At 40.9% G+C, this 20,427-nt stretch overlaps 1 protein-coding gene across 2 annotated transcripts in view; it reads left to right on the top strand.

Moving 5' to 3' along the window:
* Positions 1 to 5,890: 5,890 nt before the first annotated feature.
* The window catches only part of SYT10 (synaptotagmin 10), a gene marked incomplete at both ends in the record, with an annotated part of 44,943 nt that continues 30,406 nt past the window's right edge, over positions 5,891 to 20,427 (top strand). Inside the window, one exon of one of the 2 annotated variants that reach the window (XM_081330264.1) lies at positions 5,891 to 6,041. In XM_081330264.1, coding sequence (XP_081186390.1) covers positions 5,891 to 6,041 — 151 coding nt within the window. The remainder of the gene's footprint in view (positions 6,042 to 20,427) is intronic. The other variant, XM_081330265.1, reaches the window with a different exon arrangement.

Genomic DNA, 20,427 nt, shown 5'->3' on the forward strand with positions numbered 1-20,427 from the left:
CAAGAAGCTACCTTTGGTGGCCTGGTCTAGACAAGGACATTGAGGCACAGGTACATGGATGTTATACATGCCAGCAATCAAGGCCTGAAATGCCACACGCTCCAGTTCACAGGTGGGAGGAAACGCACACTCCCTGGTCTAGAATTCACATAGACTATACTGGGCCCTTTCAGGGACAGCTCTTCCTCATAGTGGTAGACAGCCACTCCAAATGGCTTGAGGTAATCTCAGTTGCTAACATGACTACTGCTAGGACCATCCAGGTGCTGAGAAAACTCTTTGCCACACATGGGTTGCCAGATGTCTTAGTTTCAGACAATGGGGCCCAATTCACTGCTGCTGAATTTCAGGCCTTCCTAAGAGCAAATCTCATCAGACATGTAACGTCTGCCCCTTTTCACCCACCCTCTAATGGTCAAGCCAAACGTATGGTGAGGACCATGAAGGAGTCACTTAAACGCATAGTAACAGGTGACTGGCATCACAGACTGGCAGATTTTTTACTTTGCCAGCATTCTACGCCCTGCACTGCTACAGGCAAAAGTCCTGCAGAACTGCATTGGGGGAGGCGACTGATCACTAAACTGGACAGGTTGCATCCATATAGAGTGGCAGCAGAAACCTCTCGACCAAAACCCCCAAGGGGGCTGCAAATGGGCAATTGGGTTTGGGCCAGAAACTATGAACATGGGAATCTGTGGGTCCCTGGTAAAATTACAAAATCATCTTGTCCCCTTTCTTATGAAGTGGGGCTGGAGGGAGGGCAAGTCATCAGATGCCACATTGATCAACTCAGGAAACTGTTTCCAGAATAAGCGAGGACTGCATCATAAGTCCCTCCCAAAGTCTCCAAACTTGCAGCCAAGCCAGCCCATACATGGACTCTCAAGACTCTTCCTTTATAAGCAATGAGGAACTGGGCATAGAGGAGGGGAGTCCAGAAGTACAACATGGATCCCCTGAAGGAGCAAGCCAATCAGATTTTAAAAACCGCTGTGCTAACTCTGCTGAGCAACCTGACTCTGGGGTGGGTCAACCAGAAGAGGCCAGCCAGAGAGCATCTAACTCCTTTGACTCAAGTGCATCAAGGGACATTGGTCTACCTGGCCCGATGGGTAAGTTGGTAGACCAGAAAGTGACTGGAACTCTGAGACGTTCCACAAGGGCACGCAAGCCTCCTACTTATCTAGCTGATTATGTTGTAAAATAAAGAAACTATAATGTTGTCTGTACTGTTGATTTGTCGCTGTACTGAAACAATAATGGAGGTATGATGTTAACTGTCTAGAATGCTGTTAATGGAAGCCTATTCGCTCAGGTGTTAAAATTATGTAACTGGCTAACTGATGTTATGATATTAAATTGTGTAACTTGTATTGCTAATAGTTGCTATGATGTTAAGTCTTGTATTTTGTATTGTTTGCTAAATGTTGCTATGATGTTGTCTGTTCTAAGAGGGGAGGGGTGTTATGTATTGGGCTCATTTGTAACACCACGTGGTAACCTGGAGCACCTAACGGCTCTCCAGCAACTCAGACTCCCCGTCTCCAGTGCTGCTATTGGCTGCCCCTAGGCGGCAATGGGTTGCTTTAAACCTATTGGCTGCCGCCTAGGGGCCAGGCTATAAATTGCTGCAGGCTGCAGCCTATTCTTCAGTTCAGATCCTGCAAGCAATAAACCATGAGCTTTGTTGAACTCACTTGCCTCATCTTCATTCCTGCGCAACGAACTCACTACACACCAGTAGCTTTATATACAGTATTCTTTCCTAAACTAATATAATCTAGTCCATCCCATGAGATTTAAACATTGCAAAGCAAGTTCTGCATCCTGCCAAAAGCTCCATGATACTTGATTTTTCCAGCCACAGAAAACAGGAGGAGGCAGTAGGGCACCAAAATCTTTATTTGCGGGTTACAGTAGTTTGCAAGTATAAATTCTAAGTCTCAATCATCTTCCAACTAAAACTCGTTGTACAACCCAACACTGAAAGTCATGTTGACAATCTCCAAATCACCTTCAAACATTGCAACCTAATGATAATTTTTTAATATCACTGCAGGGGAATACAATTGTATTTATCTCAGAGGTGCTTTTTCAAAAGCCAACTGGACTGTTTTTCCTTGAGGACAATGTTTCACTTCTCATCCAAGAAGCTTTATCAGTTCTGGCAGGATGGGCGGGGGTGGGGGGGAAGGGGCAGAACAGATGAAGCTTCTTGGATGAGAAGTGAAACATCGTCCTCAAGGAAAAAACAGTCTAGCTGCCTTTTGAAAAAGCATATTTGAGACAACTATGAGCTGGATGACTGAGAATCTCCACAGACACAATTGTATTTACTTTCATTTAAAGTACTTTTCATATGGTGCATATCATTTGGTCGGGGGGGGGGATGAGGACCTCCAATCACTTTTTGGGGTGCAGTCCATAGCTCAAAAAATAATGCTTGTCTTTACATTAAATATTTTTAATAGTAGGACTCAGACGACCTGGTGTAATGACCTGCAGAGATGCTGCAAACAGTGGTCATCTAGGTTCTTTTCCTTACCAGGCCCTGCCTTCTCCACATGGTATTTTTAGTGTCTCTGAATGCAGAACCTCACAATGTCTTCTCTGTTCTCTGGTATTTTAGGAATATTTCCATTCCAGCAGCTCCAAATCCTCTCTTCAGCAGGGATGCAAATTACTAGTAAGTAAAAGAAATTGACGAATGATCTCAGTGGTATACCATTATGCGTAAGAATCCCCTAGAGATATTTGTCATGATTCACTTGATAAATTGCTGTTTTATGTCGTGTTAAACACAGGGATGGTCCATGAAATTAAAAAGTGAGGACACAGTTCAGGTTTCTTCAAAATCATCCAAGTTCACACATCATACTAAGCTGCAAGTCTTCTTTTCTCCAAGCTGAAGGTCCTACATTTCTCCTGCTTGTCCTCATGGGGTATGTCTTCCAGGATCTCTTTGGGCAAAAAGGCAAGATATCAATAAAAAAATATTACTAATCTGTAACTCAGCCACTTGCAATGCACTGTATACATGGTAGTTAAACAGTTAAGCAATATACTGTATGTTTATCAGGACTTAGTATTTCACTCTGTGTTGCAGGGGGTGACAGTAATAAACCCCTCTTCTAATGATCACACTGTAATGAATTAGATACTTAATTACATATTCCCTAAGCAAAACCACCAGCTTTATCAAAATAAAATGAGAGAGCAATAACTAACAAGCACATTCTAAGCAGAAGTCTGAATCTAATTGCAGCCATGTTTTTACAAATCTTATGAAACCTTAGCACTAAGGAAAGTTAATTTAGAATATTTACAAAATGTATGAGCTAGTTTGGTGCAATGGTTAAGCTACCAGGGTAGGAACTGGGAAAATGTGAGTCCTTTCCAGCCTTTGACATAAAGCCAGTATCCATGGTGCCTTTCAAATCATGATTTAGTTGTAATGTTAGCCCAGGCAACTGAGAATTGTTCAAAAAATAATGAAACCTGGGTTAAATGGCATTAATTCATAGGACAGTGTGGGCCCAGCCATGGTTTGAAACGTGATTTAAGGTGACTAAATCACTGGATGAAGTTGGAGATCTCCCAGTGAAAGAAGATACACGTTCATACAACTGATAAATCACAGTGCAACATGGAAAGACTACTTTCATAGCAAGTATGAAATTTAATATAAGAAGTAGGAGCAAACAATAAGGCAGAGGAGGATTACATGCATGTCCTGCTCATAGGAGAAAAAGTTGCTGAATTTTACTGCCTCCTAGAATTGGTCCTCATATCACATTCAGCCGTGGTTTTCTTAATCAAGTTGTTCAATAAGCCACAGTGGCAGAATTCATACTTAAACCACCCAAAGATCATACCTGTGATTATGAAAATGCATATGCTTTCCCCTAGAGATATTTAAAACTTCACACATTTAGCCCAAGCAATCACAAACACAACTTGGGGGGCTTTGCTCTGATAGCGCTCTTATAATTTCGAACAATTGTATCAGTTCACAAGAAGAATAGGCTTGTGAAGAATAAGTATCCATATTCATCTAGTCTTCTCTAACAATCTCTCTGAGATATGTGAATTTCAGTTCCCATCATCCCATCTAGGACAGCTTTTTTTTAAAAAAAAAAGGGCTGTCTTTTGAGAATAACTGCTGTATATACAAAGTACTTTTATCCATCCTGAATATCCTTATAAAGTCCTATCAAATCAAGGTTTGGTTGCATGATGCCCTTCAGAGACTTTGAAATAAAGTACTGTTAATTACAAGGGACTCTGGAGATTGTATATTGAATGGCATTTCAGATTGTTTAGTTTTGTAGTTTATATCTTTATTCAACAGTTCCAGTATTATGGCGGCGGGAGAGGGGGGGACCAGACAGGTATCACAATATATATATTGAAGAAAGCTGACTAGCATTGATGATGTTACCTAGTCTGGGTAATAAAACGTCTGCAAGAAAATAAGCAAGGACCTCTTGTGCCAACCCTGAGCTACAAATATTCTCCTTTTCAATCAGCTCTGGTTAAATCTCGGTCAAACGAGTCAGTATCTGACTCCAAACGAGTAGCTGAATAAATAAATAAACCCATAGATTTAGCTGCATCGCTTAACCAGGCAAACTCTTCCCAAACTGTTGACTCTTTTTCAAAATGGAATTGTGTAATAAAAAATACAACAAGGGAAAGAATAAACAGCGTCGTCAAACCATTGACTTTCGCTTCACTGGGGATTAGAGGCAGCAAGGATGGAAAACATCTGTTGAATTTGTCCCTTTGCCTGCAACTCCTCCTAAGCCACGTTGGGGAGAGTTTGTGGGTTTCATATCTCTCTCTCTCTCTCTCTCTCTCTCTCTCTCTCTCTCTCTCTCTCTCTCTCTCTCTCTCTCTCTCTCTCTCTCTCTCTCTCTCTCTCTCTCTCTCTCTCTCTCTCTCTCTCTCTCTCTCTCTCTCTCCTCCCTCCCTCCCTCCCTCCCTCCCTCCCTCCCTCTCTCTCTCTCTCTCTCTCTCTCTCTCTCTCTCTCTCTCTCTCTCTCCCACGCAGTCACTGATCTGATATAAGTTGTTGCCTTTCTGCCAGCCCCTCCGCAATTCCCCACTGCCCGTGTCTACCACGGCGCCATGAGTTGCAATTCAAGCTTTCCAGAGCCGGGTCGTCTCGGGAGGCTACGCTGGACCACCCGCTCGCCTCCACCGCGATGGGGTTTATCCCTCCCCCCCCCCCTCAGCATTATTGCATGGCTCCTCCCTCCTCGGTTCTCCATCTCCCCAAGCGCGAGCGGATCCCGCTCGACGGGCTTCCCAGGACCCGCACTCCTCCCAAGCTCATCACCCGCACTCCTCCCAAGCACCCGCGCTCTGCTGCCATTGGACCAACTGCCTACCGATGCCCTCAAGGCACAAAAGACGTTGCTAAGTGCCGTGAGATTTTTTTTTCCCCGTGGCTTTTTTTTTAAAGCCTTCCACCCCAATTAGGCGTCCTTGTTCTTCGGAGGTGAATCTCGACTCACTTTGCAACGTGCGGATCGGACTGTTCTTTCCTCCGTTGCTAAGCACATCTCTCCGCTCCTCGTCCCTCCTCCTCCTGCTCCTCCTCCTCTTCCTCCCGCTCTTTTCGCACTGATGACTTGGAAGCTGGGGACTCTCCGGGTTTCGGGAGCTGGGCTGGGGTAGGGGGGGGCGGGTTAGATGTCTCTTTGCAGTCATGCCGCGGGTGACCACCATCCAAGAGCAAGAAGGTGGAGGGTGAGCCGTCCTTTGCCCGTCAGGAGAACCATGGCTCAGCTCGAGAGGAGAAAAGAGGAGGCTTAAAAAGAGAGAGAAAGAGAAAGAGAGAAAGAGAGAGAGAGAGAGAGAGAGTGGAAGAGGACTCAAGAAGATGAGTTTCTCCAAGGAAGATGGGGTGAGCGGCTTGTGCCACAAAGCTCTGCAGATCATCTCCGAGCTGTGCCTGGGAGGCCAAGTGGAACTGGAGAAATGTTCGGGCATTTTTCCTCTGGAGACCTCCAGCCAAGGTATAAGCCGCACAGGTAGAGTAAGTAGGCAGCTCCCTCGCTCGCTCGTCCCGGTCGCCGTCCCGGCTTCTTCTTCTTCCTTCCCCGCCGCTCGCGTCTCCTCTCGTCCGCCTTCTGGGCGAGCGCTGCGCGGTTGGCTGACAAAAGGCAGGAGGACTCGCGGAGAGGCGTGGGGGAAAGAGAGCCAGGTTTCCCTCGACTAATGGCGTCGGGGCTGTGTGGGCGTTGGGAAAGTTGAAGTTTTCCTCTCTTCCTGCCTTCTTCTGCTCCTTGGATAGGAAAGGCGAAGGGCGAGGGACCGGGAAATCCCGGATTCAACCCGAAGCGTGTGGGCAGGCGAGAGGGCTTCACTTCCCAAGTCACCCGAGAGTCGGGGAAAAGACGCGATCGAGTCTCTCATGAGTGCAGGGAGAAACAAAGGGGAAGCACTTGGCGGAAGTTTGGGGGCTGAGGACGCTATGCTCCTTTATATACAGTATGTATATATCCTCGACTTAGTTAGTCGATTTCTGGTGTCTCTGGCCGTCTTCGGAAACACACTGTGTGTGTGCAGAAACACATAAGTTAAACTTGCGCCTTCCACCTTACATTTTCTTTTTTTTCCCTCCCCGCTTTGCCTCTTGCTAACCAGCTCTAAAAGGAATTACTGTTACGGGTTTGTGTATTTACCATTTTTGTGGTAATCTTTCCCCCTGGGTTTCATATAATTTAGGATCAAAGGGGGGGAACATTCTGCTTTTATTGCAAAAGAGGGGAGACTGTTTTTAAATAAAACTTCTGATGTCACATTTGTTGTTGTTGTTGTTGTTGAAAGCTTTATAAGAACATTCCAACCAGGTTAGAGATGCTTAAATATATAGGAATGGGATTTTTTAAAAAAACAAACAAAAACCACCCCTGTTCCTATGCTCCTGAGATCCTCTAAGGCAGAGCTGCCCAAAGCTAGGAGCAAGGCAACAGGCAGATAGGGTTTGTGTGTCCTTGCTCTCTTCTCAAAAGAGGGAGGATTGTTTCCTTTTGTTTGCCATTGCATCTCATAAGGTCAGAATAATAGCATTGATTAATCAAGCAGCAATCGATCTTGTCCAGTATTTTGCTTCCAGCAGTGGCCAGCCAGATGCCTCCCCGATCTAGAGCAGGGAGGGCATAGATCAGAGGCAGGACACATGCTTTGCACGTAGAATATTCCAGTTCCAGTAGCTTCTTTTTTTAAAAAAAAAAGCTAGGAAAGGTCTGTCTCTGCTTGTTGCTAATTGGAATACATAAATATGAGCTATAGGTAATTCCGGGGTAAGAGGGGACCATATGAGCTAAATCTGGAGCCAGATAAGACAGAGATGTTATAGTTAAAGTGTCAACTGCTCTGGGTGGATTTGCAGTCGTAGATGAGTTTGTACTTTCTCTGAAAGTTACCATATGCTTTATGGAGTTCTTAGGAACTCTGTTCAGACATTATCAGGGATCAAAATTGTGTCCAAGAGTACTACTTACATGTGTATGAAAGTAAATGGAACTCTCTTCAGATTTGCTATTGGACATGCATACAGAAGATGTAACAACCCCAGATTTAGAGCTTTAACTTTATAATTCTTCCCAGTTTCAGATAGTCACACATTCCAGTGAACACTCATAAAAGGCTCCAGCAGTCTCTTTTCTGAGTAAACCGGGGAAGCTCAGAGCACTTTGGCCAGGTTAAACTCTTCCGATGATGTAGACCTGCCTTAAACTTCTTTCGCTGGTTGTCTATTTTCTATAGCAGTGCTTCTCACCTTGGAAATTCTAAGATGTGTGCACTTCAGTTCCCAGAGGTGCTGGCTGGGCAATTTTGGAAACTGAAGCCCGCACTTCTTAGAGTTACCAAGTTTGAGGCACACTGTTTTAGAGAAATCAATACTTTTTTTCACAGCAAGTGGTTTGCGAATGCCTTCTTCCTTGGGTTGGCACAGAATCGCCCAGTTTGCCTAAGGCAAGGCTAGAACTCACAGTCTCTCAGTTTCTAGCATGATGCCTTAAATCTCTACAGCAAACATGCTCTCAATAAAAGAAGACTAGAATACCAAAAATTCTTTATGTTGAGCTGCCATGAATGAAGTGCAAAGGGCAACTGGCTAAGGTCTAGGACAGTGTTTCTCAACCTTGGCAACTCTCAGATGTGTGAACTTCAGTTCTCGGAATTTCCTAGCCAGCCCTGAAGTCCACACATTGAAATCCACACTTCTTAGAGTTTCTAGTTTTGAGAAATACTGGCCTAGGATAATGTGAGCTACTGTTGCTGCTATATTGGTTGTCAGTTTGTTTCCAGGCCCAATTTAAAATTTGGATTTGTTCTTTAAAGACTGTTAAAGTTCAGTTCTAACATTTATTTATTTAGTATCAATAAATCAGGTCTTTGTTATATGTCTGTTGATTTAAAAATAGTCAGTTTTGTGGATATGGGGAAAAAGGCTGTTTTCATGGTGACTTTATGACTCTATCATTCTGCTAAGCTTGTAAGCCGCCCTGAGTCTTCGGAGAAGGGCGGGATATAAATGTAATAAAAATAAAAAAATAAAAATAAATAAATAAATAAATAAATAAAATAAATCATTCAGATGGGCACTATTCAGTCCATGGTTTTATACAGAAATAATATATTTGAACATGAGTGGTAATTCACTGATGGTTTCTTCAAGGAAAAAAGTCTGTTAAAACTATCCCATCCTTAATGATATAATAACCTTTTCCAAAATTCATATTATAACCCAAGTTCTGTCAAACATCACTAACCTGGATTCATTAGACAAGGATCTCAGGGAGAACTGTAAAGCACTAGGAAGTGGTATATAAGTCTAAGTGCTATTGCTATCTGATGAATCCAGTTGTTTTTTTTAAAAAAATAGGCCACAATCCTCCAAATGTTCATTTTATCTTTGGTAATATACTCAAGAATGTTCAAACTGAAAAATATCAATAGGCCAGTATGAATGAATCAATCGTAACTGGAATTTCAAGATTCAAAGAACTTGTAAGTCCAACGTCTTCAAGATTTTATCTTAAAAAGTTTTATTCTTAGGCTATAATAGGGAAGCATCAAAACGTATGTATATGTTCAATTTTGCATGAAGGTGAAAAACAGCAGGCATCATAGTTCCCTTAGAACTAGATTTGGTATAGATCAGGGCTTTTCAAACTTTTCACCCATTGTACCACTTTTAGGATATGACAACATCTGAGTACCACCAGTCGCCTAGCAAGGTGTCAAAAATTTGATGACCAAAAAAGAAAAAGAAAAAAGTGATGAAGTACAGGTAGTCCTCAACTTACAACAGTTCACTTAGTGACTGTTCGAAGTTACAATGGCACAGAAAAAAGTGCCCCCCAAGCCACAGCCGAGCAAGACACCTGCCTGCCCACCCAGTGGCGCTCTTCCTCCTGTCCGAGGTTTTCCCTGTTGTGAGCATTTCTGTTGAGGATTGGCAGCGGGGGTGGTGTGGGGTGGTGTTTGGTTTTTATTCCCCCCCCCATCTGCTGGGTGGTTGCAGCAGGTTTTGATCACTTCACATGACCCTGGGACACTGACCGTCATAAATATGAATCAGTTGCCAAGCATCTGAATGTAAATCACAAGACCCTGGAGATGCTGCAACATTCCAGCTGATCGGCATTTCTTCTGGGCTCAGAAGTGCCAGGATCAGCGCCGAGCTCCAGCTGGAGCCTGGCACTGATCCTGGTGCTTCCGCTGAGCCCTGACAGCCCTGCAGCTCCAGCCATCTCTCGCTCAGACTTGTGCGGTGCTGCCACCGGTTCAGCTCATTCCCCTCCCCCGCTACCACTTTTCTAGGATGGTCACGTACCACCTGCTAGGTGCCAATGTACCACAGGTGGTACCCATACCACTGGTCAAAAAGCCCTGAACTAGCTTGCCTCCCTCTCCTCCGAGGTCAAATGAGATGTTAAGCTGAAAAAATATGTGCATTTGCAACATTTGATCTCTTGTGGGCAAAAGTAAGAATGACCACTCGCTTTCCCTACAGGATAGTATATAACAAGTGTCTATGGAGATTCTCAATCATCCAGGTGATGGTTGTCCCAAAGGTGCTTTTTCAAGAGGCAACTGGACTTTCTTGTTTTTCTTTGAAGACGTTTCACTTCTCATCCAAGAAGCTTCTTCAGCTCTGAGGCTGAAGTGCTCAGAGCTGAACAAGCTTCTCGAAAGAGAAGCGAAACGTCTTCAACGAAAAGCAAGAAAGTCCAGTTGCCTCTTGAAAAAGCACCTTTGGGACAATAGTATAACAACTTTGTTGTATGTGATACTGGAAAATGACCGGAATATAATATAATTAATCAGAAAATTTCTTCCTAAAAGGACATCCTCCCCATGGATGGGACTTGACAATAGCCTATGTTGATTAATTAGCAGAGGCATCAGTGGGGCTTGTGGTTGACCAGGCTGAAGCTGACAGCTGAGAAACTGAATAAAACCTAAAACAGTGCTGGAGACTCCCCCAAGCTCTTTCCATGGAGATAATCCTCCAGATCATGGATGTCCCAAAGGTGTTCAAAAGCAAATGGACTTTCTTGGTTGTTTTTTCTCTTGAAAACATTTCACTTCTCATCCCAGAAGCTTCTTTAGAATACTCTTGTTGGTGTCAGAAAGCCTATCACACTCTCAGCTATCCCCTCAGGGTTCTCCATATATGAAAGTAAAGTTGTGCAGCATTGTAAATTATCTCTAACTTTCCCAGAAGGCCTCCAGAAGCCTCAAATGCTTCAAAAAGTACAGAGAAGTTTGAAACCAAATGATTCAATTTGCAGGTTTCTGCCTTGATTTACAGATCTGCTACTCTGCTTCAGTCAGGTAGCTGGATCGAACTTAAGTTGCTTGTATAAAAGTCTAATATGATCAAGGTAGAAGCAATTTTTACTTGAAGTATCCAGTTGCTGAACCACTGACAACATCCTGTCAAGCTTCTGACAGCATAACTTTGGTGGCTGTCATTGTACACAGTCAGATATAAACGTTATTTTCCATCCTTCCCCTGCCCCCGTTCATTATTCCCACCTCATCTCTGTAAAAGCTTATGTCCCAATCCTTGTTACCACAGGATAACCTACAAGTAGCTCTTCTTTCAGAATTTAGGACAAAGTCCAGGCCATTCTCTGTCACAGATAACATTTGAGACACACTCATGATTGTGGACTTAAACATATGAAATTGGTCCACACAATTTAGGAGCTATTTTGACATGAATGAGAATGCTTTTTAGAACTTTAGGTATCCTCACCACCAGCCCTGAAATTTTGATAAGTAATTTGAAAAACAGACATTAACCAAAATCATTTAGCTGTAGTCCAAGCTATTCAACAGAAATAATGTACAATCCTTCACGACTGTGCCTTAGAAAAGTCTAACAAAGCTTATTCAAAACTTATTGTAGTAGTTACAATGGTAGATTGGGAGTAAGTAAACAAGAGGTTTAAGTTGGCTTTCCACTATGGAGTTCACTGGGTGACATCGGGACATCAACCCATCTACCTCTCTTAAGTTTTATTCATCAGGATAAAATGAGAAAAATGGAAGATTCCCATCTAACTTCCTTGAGCTCTCAAAGAAAAGATGAAATATAAGTGCAGTTATACAAGAAGCATTCAACTAAAAGCAACTCAGATTGGAGGCTTCCTCTGCATTTTCTAAAGATTAATATTTATTTAGTATGTTCCTCTTTCCTGGGAAAAGGATGAGACTAATGTGCCTAATATTTGAAATCACTAGCTGTCCATGTGTCAGTAAAGTTAAGGATAGGAGAGTACCATTTGAGGTGTAAAGACACAAAAAGAGTCCAAAAATACTATGTGAGCAAAACAAAAATATTTCCACTTACCATCTTTCCCCATTAGTGTATGTAGTTGCTAAGAAATGAAAGTGTGTTCCAGGTATTCCTGTTTCAAAATTATATCTCTCTTCTTTAAATTCATTATATCTGGGGAGGAATCATAGCTCATCTTTGATGCAAACATACCTTGTTCTGTTCCTGGCATCACCAACATTTGTTTGCTTGTTTTGAGGGACTGTTGGACTAAAACTCTAGAGATTAATTGCAAGCAGAAATATACTTTAATACTTTTTCGGCCCCAAATTTAATCTGGCACAATGACTGGTTTTTTTTTCTTTTTCTTTTTGCAAGACTCTCTCAAGATCATCCACGAGATTGCAAAAATTTCCCAAACTCTCCAACAAATTCTGAGATTTTTAACATTATTTCATTATCATGAAGGAGGCAGACACCACTTGGAGATATGAAGCATCGCCAATTGTTTACACAGAATCCTGGAATAGATAGATAACATTTATGATCTGAAAAAAGGAAAGGTAGCTTTATTTTATTTATTTATTTTATTTATTTTATTGGATTTATATACCGCCCTTTCCCGAAGGACTCAGGGCGGTTTACAGGGTATTTAAAACAAGGAATACAAAAGTTAAAAACAATTTAAAAAAGATTAAATCAATCCCTGAAAAAAGTAAAAACCCCAATTAAAATAAAAATTCTCAGCCTGGGCCAGAGAGCTCGAAGAGCCAGGTCTTCAGGTCCCGGCGGAATGAACGGAGATCGGGGGCAGTCCTAAGCTCCACTGGTAGCTGGTTCCAGAGGGCAGCCGCACCCACTGAGAAGGCCTTCCCCCTGGGTGTTATCCGCCGGCAATCTTTAACTGGCGGCACCCTGAGAAGACCCTCCCTGTGGGAGCGAACTGGACGAAGGGAGCTTGATGCCGGCAGCAGGTGTTCCCTCAGATATCCCAGACCCAAGCCATTTAGGGCTTTATAGGTCATCACCAGCTTGAATCTCACCTTGAATCTCACCCGGAGGGCAACCGGAAGCCAATGCAGCTCGCGGAGTAAAGGTGTTACATGGGAGTATCGGGAGTATTAGATGGCTTTAATTAAAATGCCACTTTACTTCTGCTTTACTATACCTTTCAGAATTAGAGGAAAAAGTGTTTATGAAGTCCTTTGATAATTCTAAAGCAATACATCACCATTTATTTGTTATTATTCTTAACCTCAACATACCCAAACAATGGAATAGAATATATACATAAAAGAAAAATAAAGCAATTGTCCCCTGAAATAATTACCTTGTAGTTAAAGCTGTAGTGTATCCTATAGTCAGCATAGGTGGATTGTCAGAAAAACTGCTTCAAAGTATCCCTTGACACGCACAACCCCAGCATCCTATTTCTCAAAGCATCAGCACTATCAAGGATCTCTCCATGCAGGTGAGCCCATACACCTGCCCATTCAGAAGGCACTTCCACCAGGATTACATCCTAAATGAAAGTTTTCTCCCAAAATCAGTGTACAGCTGTTCACACATTTATGCCAACATAGAAAACATCTCCAAGAATTGTTTAAGTGAGAGTTGTCAACTGACAAGGTAGGAAAACTGGGCAGCATATGGGATTAATGGGTGTGTTTTAGATAATTTTCTGTCTAGCTTCTTTATTTGGGGGAGGAATTGTCTTAAAGTAATCTCTCTTGTTCTTGTACAGCAAGGTTTTGTGTCAGTCAGCAAGCTATGGAACAGATTTGTAAAAAAAAAAGAATGTTTTCATGAATGGGAAGACCTTTTGATCCATAAGTGTTTGATTCTGATTTAATTTCTTTATATATTTATAATTTCTACTGCATTCATTAGGATCTGTTAATGCTTAGGCTTCATGACCTTAGAAGCTTTATAAGCATCAAGATGTAAAAAGTCTAATTGTAGTTTCAGGACAAGAGAGATATAAATGTACTCTACTGTTAAGCATTGCTTCTGACTAAACTCTGTAATTACTCCAATTCAGTGCACATTAATTGGGCACATTAAGAACATACATTGCCTTTTAAGTATTTTGGATGTATAAACCCTAACCACTAGACCAAACTGGCTCTGGTTTCCTGGTAAAAAGTATTATTTGGTTGGTGCTGATTATTTATTCTCTTTGCAATACTGAATGAGAGCCTCCATAGCTTTTCTAAAACCTATATGAGTCCTAGAAAGAATGGCAATATCCCCTGTATACAGAGTTAGTTAAGGCTCACCATCCAAAACCGCCAGATAGCATTTCAATCTTTGACGTACCTTACCTAAAATAGCTTTATTAACAAGCAACCTAAAAGAAAGTAACTAAATGTTCTCATCATTACTGGTTTGTTGATTGGATAATAAACTCTTCTACTGTCCTATAAAGGAAAACAGGAGAAGGCATTATTCCATAGTGCAGGGGTGTCAAACTGCCGGCCCATGGGCCAGATACGTCATACGGAAGCCATGCCCACCCCATTGCCAGCAATGGGGAAAAAGTTCCAATATGTTGCGCAACATCAGGTGATGTCGCGAGTTTGACATGTCTGCCATAGTTTGTTAGCATAACTATTATCAGAGCTCATCAAGTTTGGGCAGCAGATGTCCATATTGGAAGGCAGTGCTCCTTCCCAGCAAAGTTGGGTGCATAATATTTCCCCCCCTAAACTTTCCCTTTTTTTTGTTTCCATTACTTTTTACTAGTCTTTGGCTTGCTTTTATTGTCCTCTGCTGAGCATGAAACATGATTTACTTGTTGTTAGAAAACAGTTTGTGCCATTATTGCATCATCATTCATTCTGGTATCATGCGGAGGGATGAGCTGCAGTTTCCTGTTGTGTGCCAGATGCTCTGCACTCCTGACCATTGGGCTCAGCTAGAAGGAAATGACCTGTGAAGCGAGGATACCTTTTCCCCTATAAAGCAGCATATGATTTATGACCATCATTTCTTGGGTTAAGCTCTTCCTATAACTGTAAAAGAAGCAAGAAAGAATCTGAGACAAGTCTTATCATCAGTCTACTATAGCAAAGCATCATCTACTATTCTATACATTCTTAACACATTATTTAAAAACAGAATCCATGGTTGCTTCCATATTGGAATCTTAGCCCTTGACTTACAACAGGTCACTTAGAATCCATTTGGAATTACAACAAAGTTACCTTAGGGCTAGTTAGCACCTGGATTCAAAGTTCCAATGCTCCTCCCCCCAGAGTCATGGGACCAAACTTCATGTGCTTGATAACACAGCCACAATGTATGTTTATAGCATTCCACAGTCACATGGCCACATGTCAATATCCAGCTCAGGAATCCAAATAAAACTCCGGGTTCATTCCATTTCCTAAAATCTTGCTGTTTATAGAATATACGGCATGGTAATGTCGAAGCAAAACTAACTCTGAGATTCCCGGACACTAGTTCATAGAATTAAACAATAATTTCTCCGGTCAAACCCCAATCCTCTCACATAATCCATGTAAACAATTTCACTTTGTTATGGGAACTGTCTGCTTCCTCACCACACCTGTTGCAGTGTCCTTGGAAAAGTTTCAGGCTCTTTTCAACGTAATCGTAGAGGTTTTGTTTCTCCATCTAATCCATTCTAAAGCAACACCTCCCCCCCTACTCTAATGGCAAGTTGAAATGAGGAGGCACATAGCTGCCAAAGATTCATTCATGGCACCACATTTTATGATAATTTTGCTGAAAACTGGTGCTTCCAGTTTTGGAAAAAACTGCACCCATTGTGAACCACTGATTGGCTTAACAACCACATTGTATGCTTTATGACCACAGCACTTGCTTATTGACTGCATAAAAAAAGGTCGTAATCGGGCTTCCGGTTCTGCGCAGTTTAGCGCAACAGCCAAGGGATCACGGGCTCTGCGCCCTACAGCTGATTTCTTTCTGTTTGGGGACCCTAAATGGGCCAAAAGCTGCCCTGGAGAGGTAGCAAGGAAGGAGGGAAGCCCCATCGAACCTGGGGAGATGGCGGTCGATCCAAACGTCTGGGGAAAGCTCTCCAAAAACCGACAGAAGAAAGGCTAGCATCACTCATGAATCTAGCCCAAGCTACATGCAGCCGAAACCAAAAAGCACTAAACTAAGCGTGATTGTAAACAGCGTGATTGAACTGGGTAAGAATATTGATTTTCTCTCTTCTACCTGACTGATTTCCTGAGAAAAAAAGAAAAACCCCAGAAGTAAAAATCCTCCAAAAGTGAGGGGGTTATCTTTGTTCCACCCTCCTCTAAACGAAAGTGGCAAATTAAGTTTCCGGGGGGGGGGGGGGAGGGGATTGAAATATGGTGCTGACATCTAGTGGTGGATGAAAATACTGCCCTAAATATACAGCCCAGAAAGAGAAGCCTGTTGTCGTGACCTACAAGGTGTTGATTAAACAAAGAACAGCTGGACTATCTAAAAAGTGAGAACTACAAAACTTAGAAAAAATTGACCTTCCTGGATTATAAATATTTTTTAAATTGTGACTTTAAAGTGATTGGTAGAGAAAGGACTTTTGGTTATTATGGAGCATCAGAGATGTGCAGAAAGAACATACCAAGAAAAAAACAAATACTTACCAGGAGGAAATGTTTGTTCTGTTACAACAAATGCAAATGACATTAACTTCAAACCATGAGGAAATTAAAAATGAATTTGAAAATTTAAATGGATGCACTCTCAATTTAACATCACAACAATCAAATGATAAGGGAAAAAATGAGAGATCATGTAAAGCAGACAATTGAACATAAGCTAGTGGAGATTCAAGTGGAGAAGGACTTGCAAGAATCATTGAACATTAAAAAGATAACTCTAAGATCACAAAGTAAATTTGAGGATAAGGAAAAAGATTTAACAAAATGGATTGCTGAGCCGTTGGGAGTACCACAAGAAATGGGGAGACAAGGGATGATGAGAGAAATCTTCAATGAATATGAAGGGCCAAAATCTTTTTATAAAGACATGATGTTTGATTTGTCTACTATATCCACAACGACATTTACAAGATTATGGAAAGACTCTTTGATGCAATGGAATATATTGATTGGGAGAGATGCTTGGCAAAAGAAGAGGGCTAAAGTGAGAACTGAGAAATTAGATGATGGGGTGTATCAGAGGGAATATTTAAAAATTAAACAGTTGCTTGAATATGGCTGAAGAATTGAAAGATTTTAGTTTAAGATGGATGAGCTCTCTAAGTAAGACAGTATCTTTTTTTCCTTTTGTTTTTCAATATGAGAACTATAAAAATGTGTGGGATGATTAACATAAAGGACATGTTTTAGATATTTAAATGTAATTGATTTTAAGAAAATTCCAACGAATAACTAAAAATGGGAAAAATATTTTTAATAGAGTTAAAAGATTAGATGATTGGATTTATTAAATGGAACGTTTAAAGACTAAACATAGGTTTAATTATGGATAAAAAGAACAGAAAGAAATTGGAAATAAGTGTATACTAATTCAAGAGGGATACGTATTTTAAGTAGTATATTTTTTCTTTTTTTTTCTTTCCTTTCTTCTCTTTTTTTTCTCTCTCTCTCACGTCTTTTCTTTTTCTATGTCTTTCTTTTGTGTCTTTTTCTTACTTATTTTTTAAGATATGAAAATAGATTTAAATACTTTAAGGTAATTAATTCTGGGAAAATTTTAACCAGTAGAAATGTTTTGAACATTGTAGGGAAAATAAATTTAAATAAGAATTGTAAACAGGATTTCTGACAAGGCAACCAAGTTGACCAGATAGAAAAGAAACATGATATTGGTGAGATTATTATTGGTAAAAATTTTAGAAAAACCTTTATATTTAATTGTTACTTTTCAAATTAATAAGAATTGTATTAATTTAGGTTGCAAAGAGTATATTATTGGAAGAAGAGAAAATCGAACAAAGCTATAATGTGGATTTTGGAATATAGAAATTAATCGATAGTGATTACTTTGTAAATATAAACACAGACAACACGCTGTTTACCAAATATCAATAAATCAGTAAAATATTATTTTTTTAAAAAAAGGTCGTAATCAAGTCAGTCATGTGTTCAACCAGTTTTATGACTATCATGACTTATGACTTAATTCATTATTAGTTCTTCTACTAAGACTGCAACATCTGGGTCATCATTGGATGGCAACAAAAAAGAATATAGAAAATTGTAATGCTTTGCGGTTATCTAACTGGGAATTTTGGAGTGCAACTATGGTAGCTCTACATTCCATCATTTTTCTTATTGAAGAAAATCTGAGTTTTTGGATCAAACGGAAGAACTGCACAAGCTGATTGGTGTGGCAGTTTTAACATCACTCTTCTTTATTTTAAGAGGTTGTATGCAGGCAATGATGCATTGGACCGATAAACATGTTATACCTCTGCAAACATCCTTTACAATTCTCTTTTTCATCATCTTGTAATTCTACTTTTTCAAAAGCCAAAGTGCTTTTCTCACAGAAATATTGGTCTGGGCACCAACATTTTAGCAATATTTCCACTGTAATAAAATAGCTCCACTCTACTTTCAAGACAAAATGGGCAATCTCAAATATCGTTGTGTTTATTTATTAGTTTCAGAATTGTATACTGCCAACTTCAAAATAATGCTCAGCCACTTACAGCAGTAAAAATAGAAAATAAAATCATAACATCATAAAACTATCATAAAGCAATAAAAATGAAACAATCATGTCATTAAGTAATACCAACCATCAATTCCATCCTAGATAATAGTGTTGCAAGCAGGCCACTATCACCCAAAGGCCTAAAAATGGGTTTCCATCAACTTTCTGAATGACAGCAGGAGAGGAAACATTTGGACAAGGGAAGTTACCAAGGAATTCTGCATCCAAACCTCCCCATAATTTGAGAAACATTAGAGGAGGAAATTTAAATCATCCTCCTTTAAGCTGAATGATCAAAACTAGTATGTCCCATTCATGAGAGATGATCCTGAAATCTCTGGTCCTCAAGCCAATTTTCTCCTCTCCACCAGTTAAAATGAAAGGTGTCTTAGAATGGGTAGAAGCTTGCTAAAGAGAGATTCAACCTAGGAGTAAGGATGTTCCAAAGGTGCCTATTTCAGGAGGAAACTGGAGTTTCTTATTTTTTTCTTTCAAGACGTTTCACTTCTCATCTTTACCTCTGTCCTCAGGGTCACCTGAGAAGTGCCAATGTGTGTGGAGCCTTCTTGGCTGCTGGATGTTTTCTGCCCCATGTCCCTTCACTGTTGAAGAAAGGTGCAGGCTGTTGGGGATGAATCTGTGTTGCCTGCCTCTCAAACTGAAGCTCAAATGGTTCCTGTAGTCTGCAAAGTTTTCTGGAAATCCATTCATAATCCTACACCATTCAAAGGGCAAAACTCACATAACAACAATAGAGATTTTGGGCTCAGCTGTGGTCACAGGTTGAGGGTACCTGTAGTGGTTTTAAATAATGGCTATTTTGTATTTCTATTGTTTTATTGTTGTATGTGGCCCAGAGTTGCTTTCTGTGAGATGTGCGGTCATATAAATTTGATTAATAAAATAAATAAATATACAAAATAAATATATTGTACATTGGAATAAAGTATAATTGCTTTTCAGCAATTTTTATTACTGCCAGTGAGAGTGACAAATAAAAAATATCTTATAATAAACACAGAAACTTTTATAAGTTCCTCTAGTGGATATCTTAAATATTAAAGAATATGTTAAAGTATTAAGCTTAGTCTTATGAGTTTTTAAATTCTGTATCTTAAGATACATATTGAATGAATGAACCTTTATTGTCAAAGTACAACCATGTATACATTGAGATTGGCTGAGCCTCCCTTCGTGCCCCCACCCCCAACTTACAGTGACACAAACCTTCCATCTTATTACACCATGTGAGCTAATTGCACAACGCACCGGCCTCGCAAGTCAATTATACATAATTCAAAAGCCTAACAGCCCATGGATAAAAGCTGTTCTTCAGCCTGTTGGTACGGCTGGCTATACTCCTATATCTCCTACCCGATGGTAGGAGAGTAAAGAGATACCGTCCAGGGTGTGAGTCATCTCTGAGAATTTTTCTCACTCTTCCAAGGCAGTGAGCCCTGGCGATATCATCCAGTGGTGTCAGGGGACAGCCCACAATGTCTTGTGCTGTGCTCACCACCCTCTATAATACTTTCCTATCCATGGCTGTCAGACCAGCATACCAAACCACAATACCATACGAGAGGACGCTCTCTATAGTAGACCGGTAAAAGAGGCTCATAAGCCGTTGTTCTACCCTGTTCTTCTGCAAGACCCTGAGAAAGTGAAGTCTCTGTTGGGCCTTTCTGGCCACCTGGGTTGTATTAACTTTCCAGGACAGATCTTCACAGAGGTAGACTCCCAGAAATTTAAAGGAGGAAACTCTCTCCACACAGTCCTCCCCGATGTAAAGTGGGGCAGGTTCCTCCTTTTTCCTCCGGAAGTCTAGCACCATCTCTTTCGTCTTGCCGATGTTCAGGTGCAAGTTGTTGTTACAACACCATATGGATAGTTTTTGAACCTCTGCCCTGTATGCTGTCTCATCCCCACCTGTAATACATATT

This window comes from Vipera berus (assembly GCF_964194415.1).
Source record: "Vipera berus genome assembly, chromosome: 6".
Taxonomy (NCBI): Eukaryota; Metazoa; Chordata; class Lepidosauria; order Squamata; family Viperidae; genus Vipera; species Vipera berus.